The sequence below is a fragment of the Pectinophora gossypiella genome, chromosome 23 (genome assembly GCF_024362695.1).
Source record: "Pectinophora gossypiella chromosome 23, ilPecGoss1.1, whole genome shotgun sequence".
Lineage (NCBI taxonomy): Eukaryota > Metazoa > Arthropoda > Insecta > Lepidoptera > Gelechiidae > Pectinophora > Pectinophora gossypiella.
In genome coordinates this window covers 6,339,177-6,360,584 of record NC_065426.1, presented here as the reverse complement: position 1 = coordinate 6,360,584, position 21,408 = coordinate 6,339,177, and the positions used below count along the sequence as shown (strand labels likewise).

The 21,408-nt window shown below is 37.1% G+C and overlaps 1 protein-coding gene across 1 annotated transcript; it reads right to left on the bottom strand.

Annotated features, from left to right (window-relative positions):
* Positions 1-124: 124 nt before the first annotated feature.
* LOC126377530 (neuronal acetylcholine receptor subunit eat-2-like) lies at positions 125-17,538 on the bottom strand. The gene is made up of 12 exons (XM_050025316.1): positions 17,286-17,538; positions 14,202-14,399; positions 11,644-11,775; positions 11,151-11,312; positions 10,597-10,784; positions 10,048-10,154; positions 9,651-9,779; positions 9,012-9,117; positions 8,335-8,530; positions 1,678-1,824; positions 992-1,152; positions 125-481 (listed from the first exon to the last, which is right to left on the bottom strand). The coding sequence occupies exons 1-12, from the start codon at positions 17,365-17,367 to the stop codon at positions 266-268; spliced, it is 1,824 nt and encodes a 607-aa protein (XP_049881273.1). The 5' UTR covers positions 17,368-17,538; the 3' UTR covers positions 125-265.
* Positions 17,539-21,408: the final 3,870 nt, after the last annotated feature.

Below are 21,408 nucleotides of genomic sequence, written 5' to 3'. Positions count from 1 at the left end.
CATTCCCCAATGATTTTTGAACGCATATTTGCATATGAAAAACTCGTTTTAAACTCGGTAGTTCCGTATAGCTCAAAGACTATTGATTGGCTTGTTAAGCGGTGGAATTGTTTCAACACATAACGAACACTGAAAGTCTATATTAGGTTAATATCGTAACTAAAATTACAAATATTTTTATCACAAAAATACTTCTCTATAGGTACACAGATTCTGGAATTCCCTACGATTTTTAACACATTATGTTTTTGTTATATACCAATGTCTAGTAATGTAACGCTAGCATGACTCCAAAAGTAATAGAATATACAGTGAACATTAGTTTATCTATAGCTTCTGCTAATTCTTCTCTCTCCCCATACTTGGTGGCTTCTGCTTGCATCTCTTCTACAGGGCCGTTTCTAGGAGCCACGATGACCCCCGAATCATCATCTTCTTGTGATGCGTATCCTTCGTTTATTGATTCGTAGTTTTTGCAAGTCTGTAAAATTATATTTTGAGTTGTAAGTATTTATAAAATCACGGCACTACGAAAATAAAAGATGTGTAAATAATATACGAAACGGGATCTAATATTGATCCTTGTGGCACAATAATGTTAACAAGAGATCCCCCAGTGATATGTTAATTTATATTTTGTTGAATTGTATTTGGTAAGTACCTACGATATTAAAAGGCTTAAGGCTACATTTTTAATTCCATAGTAACGTAGTTTAAGCAGCAAAGTTTCAAGATTTACACAATCAAATGCTTGAGATTAGACAATTGTAAGCCTGTATGGTAACTTCCATGCACTAAAGGTGCAATTTTAAACGACCTTTGGAGAAGCAAAATTATTGGTCTAGCATAAGGTTATTCAAAAGTTACGAAGTAGGTGTATGTATTGTGCTTATATAGGTAGGTAAGAATTTGTGTAAACATATTTTTTTGTAGTATTGATTACTCCTCCCAATACCACAAGGTAAAGAAAGAGATTGAAAAGATCTATCACCTTCATCACAGGCAAACAGAAGACCGTCCGGAACCACTGCGCGGTGAGTATATTTTGCATGAACACCGTCTTGCAGAGCCTCTGCACCAGCGACGTCATTAACACTACTTGTACCAGTAATGCTATTAGCACCCCCATTAGCACGGTAGTGTACAGTATAACTGGAATTTAAGAGAAAATTGCGTTAGTTAAGTAAATGGTGGTGGTGGTGATGGGGCCAAGAGCAAACCAATCAAAGGTAAAAATAAAAAGAGTTAAGTAAATAAAATATTTATTTATAAAGGTACCCAATTGGGGTAGGCAAAGGTACATCATCGCTTGATCAACTAAATACACACATATCACAGAGCTTTGTTAGGCCAATGTAAGTGGTAGTCTGTAAACCATTACAGACAGTGAAACGATTAATCTAATGATCTCAGATAAACACATACATAAACGCACGCCTGCAATCTCTAATAGGGTAGGCAGAGCCACAAACAATCAAAGACTACTTGCAGCCGTTGTTGATACGAATTCCTAAGATAGATACGATGAATGAACCTTGAGATGCCAAGGTAACAGTCATCACCCATAACAATTGTCCACCGTGTTAGAAACGATACAAACTCTCTGTTGCATTTTACGACATGTCAGCAAAGACAAGCAGGTGAACGTGTTCTTTGTTTTTTATTCAAAATACTTACATATAGAAGGCACACTATGACACGGTACCAAATAGTCGACATTACTCAAGCCCATACAGATGACTGCGGTGCACACGGCATAGAACCAAACCCTGGACATCTGTAGCGGCTCATTCCAGAACGACAGGAGGACGAAGGTCACGAGTACTGGAATCATACATTCGATACAACTGATGATAATACAACACGGCTGTAACCCCGAAAGGGTATATAGGCTATGTAATGTTATCTAATTTTTAATCATAATATATGTGGGATCGTCGGGCGAGAATTAAACACGTTAGCACCTTTAACACCTTTTTTTATTGTTTCCTTCTTAATAAGCGCGCAGACATTACACTTTTTTTAATTGAAAATATTAACGATTAACGCAGATCAAAAAATAACACCCTTCCACCTCGACTCTCACCCAACGTCTCTTTTTAAAAATCAGTCATCTCAATCCGTTCACACCGTTCATTTCACTCCGTTCATTTCAAGTCACTCATCCATCTTTTCTTTATTCATCTTCGTTTAGAAATCAACATTCAGCCTCTTACTTATCCCACACTCGGCCGTCCTGAACAATGTCTGCCCTCAGACACACCCATACACACGCTACAATAATACACTTAACAACTTTACTTTACTTAAACAATAACTATCACAACATAATATCACAACACCTCACACAAAATCTTTCATCCAACTTCTTACACTTTCACATATAACCTCACAAAACAATCTTATCACCTTATATACCTATCAACTTACATACACATACACCTTATCACACTGTACATTATAACTCCTTACACATTTTATACAGTCTTATGTTTTTAATCTTATACAAAATTAAATGTAAGTTTATGTTTTAGAGTATTTTAAATGCAAATTAATTGTAGTAATTATCATAATATTACTAACAAAACAGTAAATTCTTTAAACACTAAAGTATGACATATAAGTATTATAGCTTTTTTAAATAACAAAACAATGTTGTAGTCTTGACTACATAAACTATTTTTATGTTATAAGTAAACTTTTTTTAAATTAAAAAAAAATAGATCTTATCACTTAAGTCTTATCATTATAGGAACTGTTTACAAGTAAGTATATAATTTATAACTGAACAACCATTGGTAAGTACCTATTATCTAGTGACTTTCTTTTAATAGTGTTAAATAATAAAAAGAAATTACAAAAAAAAAAAAAAAAAAAACCGACATTCATCCCTTTCATACTGTATAGTAAATTGTGAAAACCTGGAACAAAAAAAACATAATTAAATTTTACATTTACCTAAAATATGGTGTTTAATTTCTCTCCCATTTCTTCATATACTCTGCACATGTAGTGGTTTTCTTAGGTCCTTCACCAGTATCTGTTATCTTCTCTACATTGTATCTATCATTTCCATTTATTCCTGTTATCTTGTAGGGTCCCAAATATTTTGCTTTTAGCTTCATAGCTGTTCCAAACTGTGTTCTTTTAATAGCAACTAAATCTCCTATTTTATACTTTGTGCTGTCTTTTCTTTTCTTATCAAAATTTCTTCTATTTTCTTCTTGTATGTTTAGTATTTGTTCTTTAGCTCTTTTCCTTGTTTCTTCCCTCTGTTCTATAAAATTACTAATATATTCTTCTTTTAACATATCTATAAGCTGTAGGTCTTCTTTCTGTCTCATTTTAACTCCAGTAAGTAGTTCAAATGGTGTTGTTTTTATGCTTCTATGGTAGGTGCTATTTAAAGCTCTCTGTAGTTTACTAGTATGCTTATACCAGTGTGATGGATCTTCAATGTTCATCTTGGTAAGTACTGATATTATTGTACGGTGAATACGCTCCACTTGTCCGTTTCCTCTTGGCACTCCTGTAGTTATTTTACAGTGTTCAATTTCTTCATTAGTGCAGTACTCTTCAAAATCCTTACTAGTGAATGCTGTACCCCTGTCACTGACAATTCTAACTGGATTTCCAAATGTCTGTTGTAAAATCAATAGTTTTTCAATAGTTTCCTTAGATGTTACTGTTTTCACTGGAAAAATCCAAACAAATTTTGTAAATCCATCCACAACAGTCAATATATGGTTATATTTCTTCTTAGTTTCTGCTAGAGGGCCAATATGGTCCACATGTAATGTGTGTAATGGTCCATTTTCTTTATTTAGTGGATGTAGAAATCCCTCTTGCTTTCCCTCTTTCCTGTTTCCTAAAATACAAGGTACACATGCTGATATAAACTCAGTTATTTTCCTTTCTAGGTTATCTATGTAGTAGTCTTTTCTAATCAATTCCATAGTCTTCTTTTTTGCAAAATGACCATTTTCATGAGCTCTTCTTATGATTTCATTTTCCATCTTCCTGGGAACCACTAATGCCTGATCTGGTCCTTTACATAGTAAGCCTTGATGTAAATAGTAGTCATTATATGATTTTCCTTGTGTCAGTACGTCTTTAATTGCCTTCAAACCATCGTCACTTTCCTGGGCACACTGTAGCTCCTTGTGTAGGTCTGTTGTTGTTACAGCAACGTATGGAATACGACTTAATGCATCAGTATGTCGCATTTTTATACCACTTTGATGTTCAATAGTAAAATCATAGTCTTGGAGTAACAGAATCCAACGTGCAACTCTTGTAGACATAGCCAAATCTTTCTTGTTCAATGTCATTTGGAAGGCTTTACAATCTGTGACTATCTTGAAACATATTCCATGTAGGTAGTGCCTGAATTTCTTGACGCCTTCTATGATGGCTAAAGCCTCTAGCTCATAGCTTGTGTACTTGCTTTCTGCTTCTGTTGTTCTTCGACTCATGTAATGAACTGGATGCAACTCTCCATCTTCATTGCACTTTTGCATCAATATAGCTGAGTAAGCTGTACAAGAAGCATCGGTATGTAATTCTGTGATCGCCGTGGGATCATATATTCTTAGTACTGGATCATTTCCTAATTTTTCTTTGAGAGTTCTAAAAACTTGTTTATGTTCTTCTGTGAAATGAAACTGTTTGTCTTTTCTTAATAAATCTGTTAATGGTTGCGCTATCTGTGCATATCCTTGAATGAATTTTCTGAAGTAAGAACATAGCCCCAAAAAACTATGTAGTTGTTTGATATTCTGTGGTTCTGGGTATTTCAATACTACCTCAGTTTTCTCTGGAGAAGGCATTACTATTCCATTCTGTATAACATGTCCAAGGTATTCTACTTTCTTCACCATAAGTTGTGATTTTTGCCAATTAATATTCAGTCCATATTCTGATGCAATCTGGAGTACTTCTGTTAAACGCTGAACCGCCTCTTCTTCGTTCTCTGCTGGAATTAATAAATCGTCTATGAATATCATTACAATACCGCGTGATATCAAATCCCTGAAAATAGCTGTGATATATCTCATGAAAACCTTAGGACACGTAGCCAAACCAAATGGTGCCCTTAAAAATTCATACTGCCCTGTCATGGTAACAAAAGCTGTATATTTTGTACACTCCTTGTTAATCTTCAAATGAAAATAACCATTTTTCAAGTCAAGAGCTGAAAACACTTTTGCATTAGTCAGTTTGTCAATAAGATTGTCTATAATTGGTAATGGGTATTCATCCTTTATTATTTTCTTGTTCAGTAGCCTGTAATCCACACAAATCCTTATGGTATTATCCTTCTTTTTTACTAAAACCAGAGGACTAGCATAATCAGAGTAACTAACCTTTATAATTCCGTCTTTCAACCACTGTTCTATCTGCTTGTCGACTTCTTCTTGCTCCTTAACAGAAACACGCCGCGGTCGCTGTGCCACAGGTATGTCGTCCTTGAGAATGATCTTCAATTCCACTGGTACTTCTTTGGTCTGCTTTGGCTGGTAATTTTCTACTAACTTGATAACTTCTTGTTTCAGAGCTGGATCGCTGACGGTACCTAATAGATCAACAGTGCAAGGAAAACAATTAACATTCGTCAACCACTCTTCGTCTTTCGGAAATAACCACACTGATCCTTCTTTCATAACCATTACTACAGTTTTCAAAAATTCTTGACCAATTATCAATTTATATGGCATACACTCTTTTGGAACAATATGAAAGGTCACTTGATAATATTTACGATCATCTACACAGAAATCTATCTTAATAAGTCCCAAAGATCTTACACACGAATCGCCAAGTCCACGCATTGTTATGTTTTCGTCGTATTTTTCCACACAAATCGTTGAACAAAAGTCGTCACGTATCAAGTTCATGTCACTACCCGAATCGATTAATGCATTTATTTGTTTACCGCACAGTTCAATATTTTTTTCCGGCTTACGCGCAATAATTTCGTTTTTCATAACCTCAATCTTGTTTGTTGAAACATCGGATACGCATATCTCGCTCTCGTTCAAAAATGAAGACGTCATCTTGACATTCCGCTCCATACATTCATTCTTTCTAACGTCAAAGTTGTCAGCTTGATTTTGCATATTGCCGCCATCACCGCTGTCATCGTATTCGCTTGAAATGAGTTTCGCCGATTCCATCGCTCCGAACATCGCCGTTGTATTTCTTGAAGTTGTCGCACTTGACGCTGGTTCATTCTGAGATTGATAAGATTGGCGCCACTGCGATCTTCCGTTCACATTCGGTCTTCCGAAATTCCATGATGCCTTATAATTTCCGTTGCTTCGCGATTGGCTATTATTCGTCATTTCCGTCTTATTTTTGCATGATGTAGCAATATGTCCGAACTCATTGCACTTGTAGCATTTTGCCCCCTTACTTTTGTTAGGACAATCCGTCGATGAATGACCCTTATCTCCGCAGTTGTAACAACGTATGAAAGTAGTTTTGTTTTCATGATGATTTTGTTTTTCTTGACGTTCTTGATATTGTTTTCTTGTCTTAGCTTTCAATAATTCGTACACTTGTATTTTTTCCTTGAGTTCTCCATAGGTCTTAATTCCGTATAGCATGATTTTGTTCGATTCTAAATCCATAATTCCGTCAACTATATATTTTATAGCGACATAGTCGGGAAGTTTTCCTCTTTTTCCCAACTCCTTCATAACTAAAAGATAGTCCAAACAACTTTCATCTTTTTTCTTTTTCCGTGCGCTCATTAGCTCATGTATCGCCTTAGCATCTAATGTGCTTGAAAATTCCTTGGATATAGCTGTTTTTAGGTCGTCCCATGTCTTGAAAGTTTTTTCTGATTTTAGCCACAACTCTGCAGTACCGGTAAGTGAACGTCGCGCTACGAGCAGTTGCTGTAATGGAGTCCATCCGAAGATTTCTGCATTATCTTCGATCTCAGATATCCATTTATCCACGGAATACGTTCCATCTTGTCCATTAAACCGGTTCACCAGGTCTGCCGTCATTGCCAACATGGTGGATTGTGGTTGCTGAGTGGCTTCGTAATAATCACCTTTTTCCCTTGACATCATTAATCCGTGTTACAAATATCCTTGTCGTCGTAAAACAGTTGTTGATCGCCTTGTAATTATCAAATATATTTCGCCGCGCCGCCACCTTTCCGACACGTGCTGAATGTCTGCGCCCTCTTCTTTAGACGAGCCCCCAAAATTGTGGGATCGTCGGGCGAGAATTAAACACGTTAGCACCTTTAACACCTTTTTTTATTGTTTCCTTCTTAATAAGCGCGCAGACATTACACTTTTTTTAATTGAAAATATTAACGATTAACGCAGATCAAAAAATAACACCCTTCCACCTCGACTCTCACCCAACGTCTCTTTTTAAAAATCAGTCATCTCAATCCGTTCACACCGTTCATTTCACTCCGTTCATTTCAAGTCACTCATCCATCTTTTCTTTATTCATCTTCGTTTAGAAATCAACATTCAGCCTCTTACTTATCCCACATATATTATCTAATAACTAAGCTAACTAACTTACTAGTAACCAGTTTTTGATCACTAGGTACAAGTTATTATGACTCCAATGTTATTTCTGTGATTTTAGTGATTAGTAGGAAAATTCAGATTGTTTTTACATTATGAACATTCACATTCATCATTTAAGTGGTTTTCCTTTGAGTGTAGGTGCGTAAAGTTTTGATGTATCTATATTTGTTACGACGATTCCCTTTAGGTGAACGTACAAACCTTTCTGGTTTTTATTACACTTTGTTGTATAATATATGTTTGCATAATTAATAATAGAGAAGTGACGATCCCATCGCCCCCTGGTGAATTCATCAGTAAACCTGGTAAAATCAACAGTTCAGTGAGTCTCCGCAGGCCAGCATGTGGCGAGCTGTTGGTGAGTGACGACACCACGGAGCTGAGATCCCCCGAGAGTCGTTCAGACCGTCCGTCTCCGGCTTGCCTTCACTGGCCAGCCAGAGTAGACCCTAGCGGGGCCCCAGGTCTCTCACCTATAGATTCCCTTCATTGGCCGGACAGGGTGAGCTAGAGTTATACTCTCGCAGGGTGGAGGTGAAATTCGCATAAGACGCGAGTTGGTGAGGCGGGTAAACCGCTTCGCAGAAAGCGGTGTACACCTCTCGACATCCTGAGCTGCTCACAAACATGTTGCTGCTATATAGGTGGCCCATTCAGTTTATCACCCACGCACGCCATCCAAAAGTCCGGGACTCCATAGTCCCGAGATATGGAAACGACATACAAATAATAATAAAGAAATAAAGATTTCTGCAAAAATAATTACACTTACCTAGCAACGGAGTGTAAAACACAATGTTCAGAGCCGAAGCTCGTCTCTTCAGTTGCAATGTTAACAGCAATCTGTCGCTCTGATGTGTCTGGTTGTCCATTTGCACGAATAGTTTACTCCATACTGTGATTGGAACCACTCCAATCTTGACATCCATGTCCCATTCGTTTGTTACAATATCGTCTATGTCAGCAAACTGTTGAACAAAGCGCAGCATAGAATAAAGAATATGCGAGGTGCTGCGAGGTGTTAGTGACATCGTAATGATTTTTTTCTCACTCTCCGCCCCGCACCAATTCTAAATTGAAATTAAAAGCTTTTTTTTTAATGTTTTAATTTTTGACCTGACAGAGGGCAGCAGTAACTGTCAGTACTATTCAGAGGCGGAGGACAGGAGTCCTAGTATGGCTTTGTAATAGACTACTCTGGGCGCAATCCCACTTGCGTCAGACAGAGTACTGCGGGGCGGAAGGCAAGAGGGAAACCACTGCCCTATTTTTCCCTAATAAAGTAGCATGGAAAATCCTGCACGACAAGAGCGTGGCTCTTAAATTGATGATGATGAATTTTTGATGTGTAGCATGTGTGTAGCAAATATTTTGTAAGCAGAGCTGCAGGTAATACTAAAATTACTCAACTTTCGGTACTTAAAGTGATTAAATGTTTAATAAGCTCACCACGTTTAGTTTATTATTTTTTGTACTCAGGCCTTCCAGTGTGATTGTCTCGTGTGGTTCCCAAGCTCCAATCAAAATGGAACATGAGTACTCGTCATTTGGCCATCTGTAATATTAAATTAAATAATAAGTCTCTAGATTGCAGTGTCACTGACTGAAAAACGCAAAATAATACATACTGCTTGTCGTGCATATCTTTTTTTTTTAAATGACAAAGTATATTTGCTTATTTTTTTTATTTATTTGGAATTATTATTGGATGATATTGATGTACAGGTTATCCAAAAAATGTAGCCCAGTTGGGGGAATGCTTGACTCTCCCTGTGAAGTCGCAGGTTCTAATGCCATCACGGGTCTAAACCAATTATCGAATTCATATTTGGATTATAAATGTTCATGCTTAGGAATAAGGGAAAACATCGTAAGGAAACCCACATTCTCGAGAATTGCGTTTCGGATGTTTGTTTGTGACCTAACTTGCATTAGGCTGCTTTTCCATTTGCTGGTTGGAAGGTCAGACAAGCAGTCACTTCTATAAAAAACTGGACTTGTTAAATCTTTAAGTTAGGCAAGTTGACCCTTTCAAAACAGGATAACGCATGGGAGATTATGAAGCATTCCAAATCTCACCTATCTCACCTGTTCATAGTTTCAGTTTCGTAACACCATGTAGTTATTTTGGATTGGAAGTGAAACGTTGCTTCACCGCTGTAGACCATCGAGATTAGTTCAGTATTCTTGCTGTTCATGATATCTGTATTGTCAGAGCTGAAATTAATAAATAGCTTTTTGAGATTCAGATATTTGGTTTTCGTAATAAAGCCTCGAAGTGATATATAGGGCGTTAGTGATACCGTACCGAATACTGAGATGGGGACAATTCAGCTAATCATTCTGCGTCGAAAAAGTATGGAATTGAAAAAAAATTGTGACGGGAAAATCCACTAGAATCACAATGAGCTGAATCATCCCCCTCATTATTCGATACGGTGTCGCTAGCATATAGTATAGGAAATCGGTTAGATAAACCACTCACTTGAAGACGAAGAAAGTAGGACGCCATATCTGTCCCTGTCGAAATTTAAGGCTGGTGGTTCCATTGAATTTGCTTGGATTCCATGCCATACTGTCATCGGTCCAAACCTGAAAGAAATAGTTTTCTTCACAATGTCAAACGTAACGCGTGACTTCTTACATCTCCCAACTTGAGCTCTAAACCACTGAATTAGACTTTGTGAGTTTGAATTCAAGTTTGATAGATAATTGATATCACGTGTTTTCTCAGGATTTGTGCTCAGTCGATGGCTCCCTATTACATGAGACTGAAACGTAGCTGGCGAGGAGTGGGTGTATACATATATTAATATCTTTGTCTACCTCTTCAAGTTCGGTAAGCGGACCCTGAGAAAAAAAAGGCTAGGGACTGATGACGAAGTTCCAAAAAAATCAGACGATCTACTGCAAGGTCAGAAGTAAAGAACCCTTGACTTCAACGGCTACCACATAAGTCTTAGTTATAAGGGTTAACGTAACTAGTCCATCAGATCTATAACAAGTGAATAACGATTGTTGAATAATTACTTACAGCAACCACAGCCAATCCAGTAGTAAGTTTGGAGTCGAGAGCATCATACTTGACGCTGGTGACACTGAAGTCAATTTTAACATTGACAGTCGGACCTGGTGGTTGGTTTGGTGGACGGTCCATTAGCAATGTTCTTTTAAGCTGTTCAGAGTTTGATAGCTTTGGTTCCACTTCTTGCGAGTCTGGTGCTATAAAAAAGATCCTTTTGGTACTTTGTTTAAACTTAATTTTAACAAAATTTGACAGAACTAAAATTACCTGCATCTTTTTCTTGCACGTATTGTAAGTGAAGGACGGTACTAATTTCAAAGTTCCCTAACTTAACCCAGTCAGTTAAATTAATTTTGATTAAATGGACTAAAAATCTTTTTGTATTACTTCATGTTACTTTGCTCTAAGTAAGGTCTTACAATTTCTCTTCGCACATAGGCTAATTGAGAAAGAAAAATATTGTGCTCACTTTTTGACATCATACTTCTATTTTTTAGTTTAGGCAACCGCCGTGGCAGTTTAAACTAAATCTAATTTTATAAGAAGGTAATAGATATATTTACCATCAGTACTGTTATCGTTGGGGTTAGGACAGTCGTACAGAAACTTGGCTTCTACGCCATTCCACGCGGCAAAACTGAAGTATTTGATCGTAAGAGGATCGACATCATTGTAGCTTAAAATAGGTAGAGCTTCACCTTCTTTGCCAAACTCTATGACACCATCTGTAATATCATTATAAATGTTTTGACACAAAATGATAATGTCTTAAATTATTCTGCGATTAAGTAATTAAATTTCAAATGGAACAACTATTACACATTTTTATTGAGAAGGAACATACTCCAATAGACGCTGCGAATGCTATCTACATATATATATATACTTCGTGCTATATAATATATATACTTCGTACGGCTATTGGTCGACATAAGTCCTCGATATAATTCACGCCACGCATTTCTTTTAAATCATTTGTTGAAATTATTGAAAAGAAAATATTTCTGGTTCTGTTTACTGCAGCAAAAATTGAGTGATGATCTTGAGTGGTGTTACCTTCAGACATCCTAATATAGAACGCTCTGAAATCAATGGGAGATAGTATTCCCACGGTTTTTTCTGAAGTCTTAGCGTTGCGTCGTAGATTGCGTCGGAGTTCCGTGAACTTGTTCCCACCGCCACCCACCACTGAAACAATTTAATTACTTATTTTATTATCTTCGGGGAGCTAACAGCTTCATTTGCAAATTAATACAAAGGTAGTTAGTAGAAATCCAATTACAAGCTTCCACATATAGAACAATGTTGAATAGTGGTGAGGTGACACTATCAAAATAAATGTAATAACGGCTTCGATGGTCTAGTGGTTACATCATCGGTCTTTCTGGAGATCCCGAGTTCGATTTCCGGTGGGATCCTGTCGTAGAAATCCCTTTGTGATCTTTAGTTTGGTTGGTGAACACCTGTTTGTGTGAAAGTAAGGTGATCCGCGCTTCTAAGAACACGTTAACCAGTCGGTCCCTATGTACTTAAGTATGCAGTCGTTACATGAGACATGTTAGTGGTCTCTGGTAGCTCAGTACCACCTGAAAACTTAACATCATAATTATCGTCATTGACATTAATATTAGGCATATTTTTTATTTCTTTTCTGTTATCGTGTGAGTTGTGAAGTGGATGAAGGACCTGATCAACTCTGGTGTCAGGGTTATTATTGACCCGCCAAGGACCTCAAAGGTACATAATTAATTTTTATATATTTATTATTAGTAGTTTATTTTTAGTAAATAATTATTTATTATTAGTGGGTAAGAAGAAAATGTATCCATTAATTTTCTTCTCACCATCGTCATTTGCGATGTGAAGGTCAGTTCACTGACGGTCGCGCGCGAGGACAGTCGTTTTGTCTTCCCTTCGCGGTAGTTTGTCTTTTGGCGTGCTAGTTTCATACCTTCGGTGGTGATAATGCGTTAGTGCAAATATTGTGAACTCTGTGACTATGACTATCAAAGCACATGATCGTGCTCAACCCTATGGCAGTGCAGGACTTTACCAAATATCTGCAGGCTTGTGTGACTTGGTAGATCTGGTTTGCTGTCTACATGGATGTCAAGGTAGGTGGAGTTTTTTTCTTATTTGTTGGAAGCATACTAAACACTTTCAAGGACAGAACGTCTAATGACGTTCCGATCCCAAGGTGTCGTATTACCTGTTATGAACCATCAATGACCCATGATCTCTGTCCGCGAAAGGGTTAAGTAAGTACTTTCATATTTTTGTATAGGATTTTTTTTCATGAGTACTGTTGTCTAGTGGTACTGTGGTACACTGGATTGCTTCTCAAACGGGGAGTGTACCAATGAGTTATTAATTTATCTGAAGTGCAGCTTTCCTTTTCTTCTTCTATCGTGTGGGTTTTGAGGTGGATTGCTAACCTTCTCAACCCTGGTGTCAGGGTTACTATTGAGCCGCCAAAGGCCCCTGATATGACTCATGTAACGACTACGTACATACATTAGTAAGTAGTAATCGGGACCAACGGCTTAACGTGCTTTCCGAAGCACGGATCGTCTTACTTTCGTACAATCATGTGATCAGTCTGTAATGTCCTAGGTTTCCTTTATACCGTTGGCTCGACCATTACAGACAGTGTAATGGTATGGTTCAGTATCACAGCTCACCACTTATTACGTTGGTCTAACAAAAATCTTGTCGAAGTGTGGGTACTTAGTTCATCTTACGATGGTTGTAACTCTGACTTCCCCATGTGGATTTGTGTTATGATTTGTCATTTTTTAAATAATTAGTGAGGGTGTGAAGATTGCACTTTTTATATGTTTTTAAGAACCGTAACTAAGTGATTTGACTAATTTATTTATTACTTAATTGGAAAACCAACAGCTTCCAAAACAAAACAATATAGCTTTAAAATATAGAAACAAAAAAGCCAATTACAGGTTTTCACCAGAAAAAAAATATCGCCATAGATTCTTTCCCGGTTAAGCCATATTTTCCGTATCTACCAACGTAAATATCACTACTTATTAGTACTTTAAAGTCTATTATTTATTTTTTTAGTTGGTCTGTCATATTATCCTTCTGCCCTTCTTCTTATCGTGTGGGTTGTGAGGTGGAATACTAGCCTCATCAACCCTGGTGTCAGGGTTACTATTGAGCCGCCAAAGGCCCCTGACATGGCTCATGTAACGACTACTTACTTACATCAGTAAGTCGTAACCGGGACCAACGGCTTAACGTGCCTTCCGAAGCACGGATCATCTTACTTTTTGGACAATCAGGTGATCAGCCTGTAATGTCCTAACCAAACTAGGGATCACAAAGTGAATTTTGTGATATATGTCCCCACCAGGATTCGAACCCGGGGCCTCCGGATCGTGAGTCCAACGCTCAACCACTGGACCACAGAGGCCGTGAACGCCACAGAGTTCTGCCCTTATTCCACCCTAAGTGGGGTCGGCACAACATGTACTCGTATTCTGTTATTCGTCATCTCAGTTCTCACACCTCTCACACACATACCATTCTTTGCACTTTCTACTAATTTTTTTTGTAGGTAGGTCTGCGTCTATTTATTCCTTTAAAGTCATCCTTACCAATTTCATAGACGGGATCACTAGCCTCTGGATGAGGTATGGTGGACAGCAATATATGTCCATTGCTAGAAGCGAGAATGGCCAGGTGCATTTCGAATGCTGCTTCCTTGGTTTTCCTCCGGTCTACTGCGTCCACCTCGTAGAATGTTTCGTAGCTGTAACCGTGCTGGCAGAGGTGTTCCTTACAACGCAATGCCACTGGAATTAAATAATAACGTTAAAATAAAACATAAAAATATTCATGAAAAAAGAATAAAAATTGTTGACAGAATATTTATTACAATTTTTATTGTAATAAATACATTTGAATTTGAATTTTAGGTTTACTTTTTTAATGTTAAAAGTTTATCTGAAAATCTATAACTCTTAAACTAGACGAGGCCTGTATCGGAAGAATCGTGTTCAATTAGGGGTTAAAAAGGCCACTTCGAAGCAATTCATCTAAAAATGCAATATTGCAATTCGACATAAGTAAGTGCGCATTGCAAACAAATGTCAAATAGCAATACTTATTGCATTTTTGATGAATTACTTCGATGTGGCCCTTTTAACGCCCCAGGTTAGTGCATACTATCTAAGTTTCCTCTCTGGACAAAAATATAGGACAGCTTATAATGTTAAAACTAAATTAAAATGAGCGAAATATAATTAAAATAAGTTTCAAACGATAAAACACACTTAGTACGACTCCACTTAGGACGTGTGTGAAGTACTTACTAGTAATGTTACAAAAAATAATCTTTTAAATTTAAACAAAACTGCTTACACTTAAATAGAACATTGTCTTAAATCAAATCAAATATTCTTATCAAAATTGCAAATAGATGGTACAATGTTCTCTTCGTTTAACAATTTAATTTCATGGATTAACATACATATTATAATAATAATAATATAACAGTTTAAAAACCCTTGATATACCATCCTATATAATTACCACCATACAAAAAGCTGCAATATTAAATACCTGTCGCATAACCCGAAAGTTTCTTACTTCGCCCACCATTTCATCAAATAACCTCGACCCCACTGCACTTAGTTAAGGCCCGTGTAGGTAGTGGGTATAAACTACCCCTTAAAAGGGAGAATAGAAAATATACTATAATAATAATAATAATTTCTTTATTCAGGTAAAAAGGCTACCCACACATTGGAGAAATAAATACATAATTTTAAATCGTTAAAATAATATAAAATATAGTACAAATATAAGTGTAAAGTTAAAACTAAATTAATACAAAGTGTACAAAGTGACAAAAATTATCACAGTCATTTGCGATTCTTATCTTTGTTTTTGGCTATAAATATGATCTTGTTATTACATCCAGACGCAACACATCTTCCACTCATTATTATTCTGTTTTGGGTATCAAAATAAAAGGGCTTAATTTGCACATTTAAAAAATGTACATATTACTAGCTTTTACTAGCGGGTTTCTTTGTATTTACTCGATAATTACGTTGAATAATCATAATTAATCATTTATTTACAAGAACACAAAGTTAAAGATCTTATTCTAAGTAAAACAGTGCATATATTCAACCTGCAAGCAGGTGTGCAAATATTTATATACTTAATTATATTATTATTAAGACTTATTTAACATAACTACTCTGACACGTTCCGGATTTAATCTCTAAATCTTGCATAATACACGTATCGAAAGCACGTTATCTTAATAAATAAGATCCCAAAATAATATAAATAAAAATATAAGTTTAAAAACTAAAACCCGAATACGGCAAAGTCACAAATACGTATTTTCTAGTTTCATACGTTTTAGAGCGTGATTTTTTCGTACCTAGTTCGGGTTTAGTTTTTAAACTTATATTTTTATACAGGGTGTTAGTGACATCGTAATGAATACTAAGGGAGATGATTCAGACCATCATTCTGAGTTTATATCAGGAATTTTCCGTTAAAACATTCATGTTTTTTTTTAGGTTTTTCAAATTATTTTTAGTTCCATACTTTTGCGACGGAAAATTCCATTTGATATCAACTCAGAATCATGGTCTGAATCATCCCTCAAAGTTTTCGTTACGATGTCACTAACACCCTGTATAGTGTAGTTTAGTAACGCAAACGCGAATAATATTCATATCATGGAAAGGATTATGCGATTCATTTTATAGATGCGTGTTAGCAATTAATTTAAACTTAGATTGAATAATGTAAGCAAACGTGTTTGATTTACTCGAAAGGAGAATTAATACCAATACACATTATAACATTTAATTACTCAAGTTTTGGTGTTAGCGGAGTTTTGAGCTGAAATTACACGTTCATTAAAATAATCGAGGAATAATTATAATTATATCATAATGTAGCGTAAGTTGCTTGTATTGTAGATTTACCACAGACACAGACAGACAGGTACACACACACACAGGTACAGGTATCAGGTAGGTAAATTTCGAGTTCGTTCGTTGTGCGTAGATATGTGTGTGTACTACATCTCAACAATCTATTCTCTTTCAGTAACACGATGCAAAGTCCTTACCTCTAAATCAAATTCCTTAACACGTTGATGGACAGTTTTAACTCTGTTTTGACACAAGTATTTTGTATATAGACGGATGTGAACGTTCTGTCGGCACAGGATCTACATATTACTACTACATCATCAGTAAATACATAGTGACTCGAACGTCTACAGCCGTTGACGTTCGCATCGGTGACGTTTTACACAGAAACATACCTGTGTTAACACAGTCTTAACCGTTCTGTCGTTACTGCAAAATTTAAAACGACATGCATAGAAGTTCTGTTAGATTTAGAACGTTAAGTACGGGGGTTACGACCTTTCTGTCCATTAAGTGTGTGACCAGAAAGTATGGCTTGCTTCTAATCTAATCTTGCCTATAAGATCCGACTTCTGGGCAAAAGCCTCCCCTTCTTCTTTCCATTTTTTGCGGTCCTGTGCGTACTCCAGCAAGCGTCCAAATCGTCAAGCCATCTCTTTCGAGGTCTACCACGACGCCTGTACCCGTCATGAGGCATCCAATCCGTGCCCACCGCTCAGGTATTGATTTGATTAGCATGCAAGAAAGCATTCTCATGAATTTGTTTACACCACTTACTAGGATAGGTAAAAGTAAAATTCTCTGCAAACACACAGCTAATTAGAAGTTGCCACAAAATTAATGTCACGACACGTTCCATTTTGAACTTTTAGAGTGGATTTTAAAGTGATTTGTTAGTTGTAACAACAGAAGTTGTAGTTGTAACACAAAAGTTGTTTATTCTGAAGTGATATGTTAGTGGTAACTGTAAATTAACTAGAAAGTTGTTTCAATAAGCCACAGTTACAGAGTGAGCCACGAAGTTTCGCGATACGAGTGTTGTGCGTTACGTTGGTAAGCTTGGCGAAAATTTTGTTTTATTATTTTTACTTTTTATTTTTGGTACGTACGACTTTTGTAATAGAGATACGACTAGATTTATGACTAGATTCGTTCAGTAATGCTCTGTGAAAACACCATTAAGTTGTTTTTTATAAAACAATGGATTATACGAGGTTATTTAGTTTGGTACAAGTAACACCGGCTACATACATACACGCCTATTTTCCACGGGTAAGAAAGAAGACTACGGAATTCCATTTGCTTCGACCCTGACACACTTCTCCCTTGCTTCTGCTGAAAAGACTTATACTTTGTAAGATATATGTTTTTTTTTTGTTTTTGATTTTTTTTATGATTTTTTTTATGGGTGTACACCCATTATGTAAAAAATAAAATCATTATAAAATCATTATTGTACAATAATTAACTATTTGGTTAAAATTAGAACTCATCACTAATTTAAGAGCCGCGATCTTATCAGTGTAGCATTCTCCACGCTACTTTTTAGGGTAAAATAGGGCAGTGTTTTCCCTCTTGCCTTCCGCCCCGTAGTACTCTGTCTGACGCGAGTGAGATGGCGCCTGTGACTTGTCCCTTGCCCCTTCCGTCCTGCATTGCCGTACCGATCTGCAACCATTTCAGCCTCTGAACCGTTGAGGTCTTCACTCGTATCCCTGGGCAAGGGTTCGGCGTTATAACATGTAGGTCTGGGTCCCTATCCGAAGTCGGCCACCAACTTAGTCCAAAATAGAACTAACTAACAACAAATAGAATTAATATAATATAATACTAGGATAGACACTATCTAACTCGCATCTAGAAGGTATTTTTAAGGTTAGGATTGATCTGTGCGTTTGTATGTGTCCTTTTTTGACAGTACTTTTTTGTATCTACATCAAATCTATGCCGCAAATAGTATTAACTACTTGCGGACAAACAGTAGGTAACATAGATATAATATAAAAAAATGCGTCTTTTTTTTTGTACAACGAACGTTTTATCCGTCTAAAACTACTTCAGCTTCTCACAACCTATGTAGACGGGGAAAAGAAGCTGCAAGAAAAAGCTCAGCACAAGGCCCTAGGCGTTCTTTGAAAAAAAAAAAAACATAAAATTTTCTACAGACGAAACGCAGCAAAGTGCGACTGGCTTAAGATGATAAAATTCGAGCTGTGGCAGTGCTCTGGTAACGCACACGCATAGAAGAGGAAGTTGCGCTGCATTATCGGGCGGATGAGATAACTGGCGTAACATTGTCGTTATTATTAGAACCGTTTTGAACACAATGCGCTTGTTATTTATATAAGCTTCAGATACTATTGTTTAGCTGCGGAATATTTAAAGTTTAGCTACGTATAGAACGGCAACTCTCCGGTCCCCACCTGCGGCTGGGCTAGGTTTACCTCACCCCCTCGGTCTTACTTTAGTCTTCAATCGTATGTGCGTCAGACTTTACACACACAGATGTCATGTACGACAAACACCTCGTTTTAAACACTACACATTTACGTTATCGTACACGAGGGCGTGTGTGACGTCTGACGCCGTATGATTGAAGATTAAAGTAAGACCAAGGAGGGTGAAATAAACCTAGTTCAGCCACTGGTGGGGAGCGGAGAGTTGTCATTCTATATGCAGTATGATTCCTTATTCTATGCCTTAAGCGTACAAATCTTCCAATCCGTAACAAAGCGAAGTAAATTAAAAAAATAAATCAGCTAAGGGTATACATAGTGAGACAGTGGAGCGGAATCAGTGGGATTACCATCGAATGGAGTAATGAGTGTTGGATCGTCTCCAGAAGATAGCGTAGCGTCTCGCGATCCGACGCTATGCAAATACGCGCTAACGTTCCTCTCTTGTTACAGACTAGGGATTTACACCAACCGATTTTAAAATACTTATACAAAAAGCTCGGAGAGATATGGGTACTAAGTTCATCTTGCGATGGATGTACCTCTGACTACCCCATTGAGATTTTATCGTGAGCTTATGTTAAGTGTTATATTATCTCCTAGTGTTATCCCGTTTTTCAAAGGGTCCGTTTACCTAACCTGAAGACCGAACTGGTGAACCGGTTTTTTACAGAAGCGACTGCCTGTCTGACCTTCCAACCCACGAAAGGAAAACCGGACCAATAGGTCTGTATAGGTTAGGTCACACATCACACATCACTAATTTAAGAGCCACGCTCTTGTCGGTGTAGTATCCTTCATGCTACTTTTTAGGGAAAAATAGGGCAGTGGTTTCCCTCCTGCCTTCTGCCTACAGAAGGAAGAAGTCTTCAATGGTTCCTTTTGTTAGGTCACATACCTCTGAAAGTATGTTATGCGTGTGTTATGTTATATATGTTATGATTTAAAAAATAATCATTCGGTATTGTTTTAGCATGGCTATTGTAATTGTGTTCTTTCTAAACATGGCCGACCATATTGAGGATGGGTTGATCTTCTGTCGCCATACGGATTTCGGATCAAAACTGGCAACAAATTGTTATTTGTGGCTTTGCTTACCCCATTTGGGATTCCATGCGTGAGTTTACGAATATGTATGTTTAAATTGGTAACTAATATTTTTTTGACGTGACTATTGCTAGATTTGCCGCAAATGGCATTAAATACTTGGCCGCATTGGTATTCTATTACCTACATTGTAATCAATATCCAAAATACGAGTAAAACGATATTCATATAACGAATTTATTTCTTAATTTTATTTTAATATTTAAGAATTACTTTTTTATTACTGTCATCATCGTTAATTTAAGAGCCACGCTCTTGTCGGTGCAGCATTTTCCATGCTACTTTTTTAGGGAAAAATAGGGCAGTGCTTTGCTTCCGCCCCGCAATACTCTGTCTGACACAAGTGGGATAGCGCCCAGAGTAGTCTAATACAAAGCCATACTAGGACTCCTGTCCTTCGCCTCTGAATAGTACTGACAATACTGCTGCCTTCTGTCAGGTTCCAGGTTACAGTCCCTGTGACCTTTCCCGGTCCCGGACTTTTAGAAGGCGTGCGTGGAGCCGAAGCCAACACGTAGAGGACGGGTTTAGACAATTTCATTTAAATGTGGCGTGACTCCAACCGACGATTATTCCTGTATGTACTATAGGAGTTTTTTTTTTTTTTTTTAATGTGTAATGATACCTAATGACCTTATTCTACTTGTAGAATGTAATATAGATTATATACGATATTATGACATGTAATACGAATTATTATGATAAATGAATATGAATATGAAAAGGATAAAGTCTGACAGTGTAAAAGCCATCTGAAGCAGCAATTTGGAATTCAATCAGTTTCTTCTAGCGATGGCGTTTTCTTGATAAAAACTGTAAATTCACCTGCTTTTTATTAACACCAACCATTAGTGGTATTTTTGCAGGTGCCAGTTCTATTCCCTTTGTTCTCCGTTCCGCTTTTTGTAGCAGAAAATATAACGGGAAGAGTGAAATGAAAAGTCGTTTTTTGGTGACAAAAATTGCTACAGTTTTGCTTTTGTTTGCGGTTGTAATTGGTGGCGAGTTTTAAATACACAAGTGCGAATTGTATCGGGCTATTTCCTTTTTGTTTTGAGTGCGCACACATAACTCACGCCCGGAGTCCCTAATGGGGTTGGCAGCCACAAAAAAGCAGACGACAACTTGCAGCCACTTTTGATTATGAAGTCTTAAGATGGAAACATTCCGAGTGCCGTTGGGCTGTACGTCCAACACGTAAGTCCACCAGTCACACCAAAAAAGAAGTTCCTTTACAATTTGTGGACCTAACGGCGCGGAGGACATTTTAAACCAAGTACTTATTATTTTTAGTCTCCGTTTTGTACTTAGGCGGCTAAGACATAAAACATAAACTC

Coding starts and splice junctions, on each gene's coding strand:
- LOC126377530 (XM_050025316.1), bottom strand. CDS start 17,367: ATGGAACGTGTCGTGACATTAATTTTGTGGCAACTTCTAATTAGCTGT. Junction 14,400..17,285: donor TTTTACTTTTACCTATCCTA/GTAAGTGGTGTA, acceptor ATTTAATTCCAG/TGGCATTGCGTTGTAAGGAA. Junction 9,118..9,650: donor GAAACTGAAACTATGAACAG/GTGAGATAGGTG, acceptor TTAATATTACAG/ATGGCCAAATGACGAGTACT.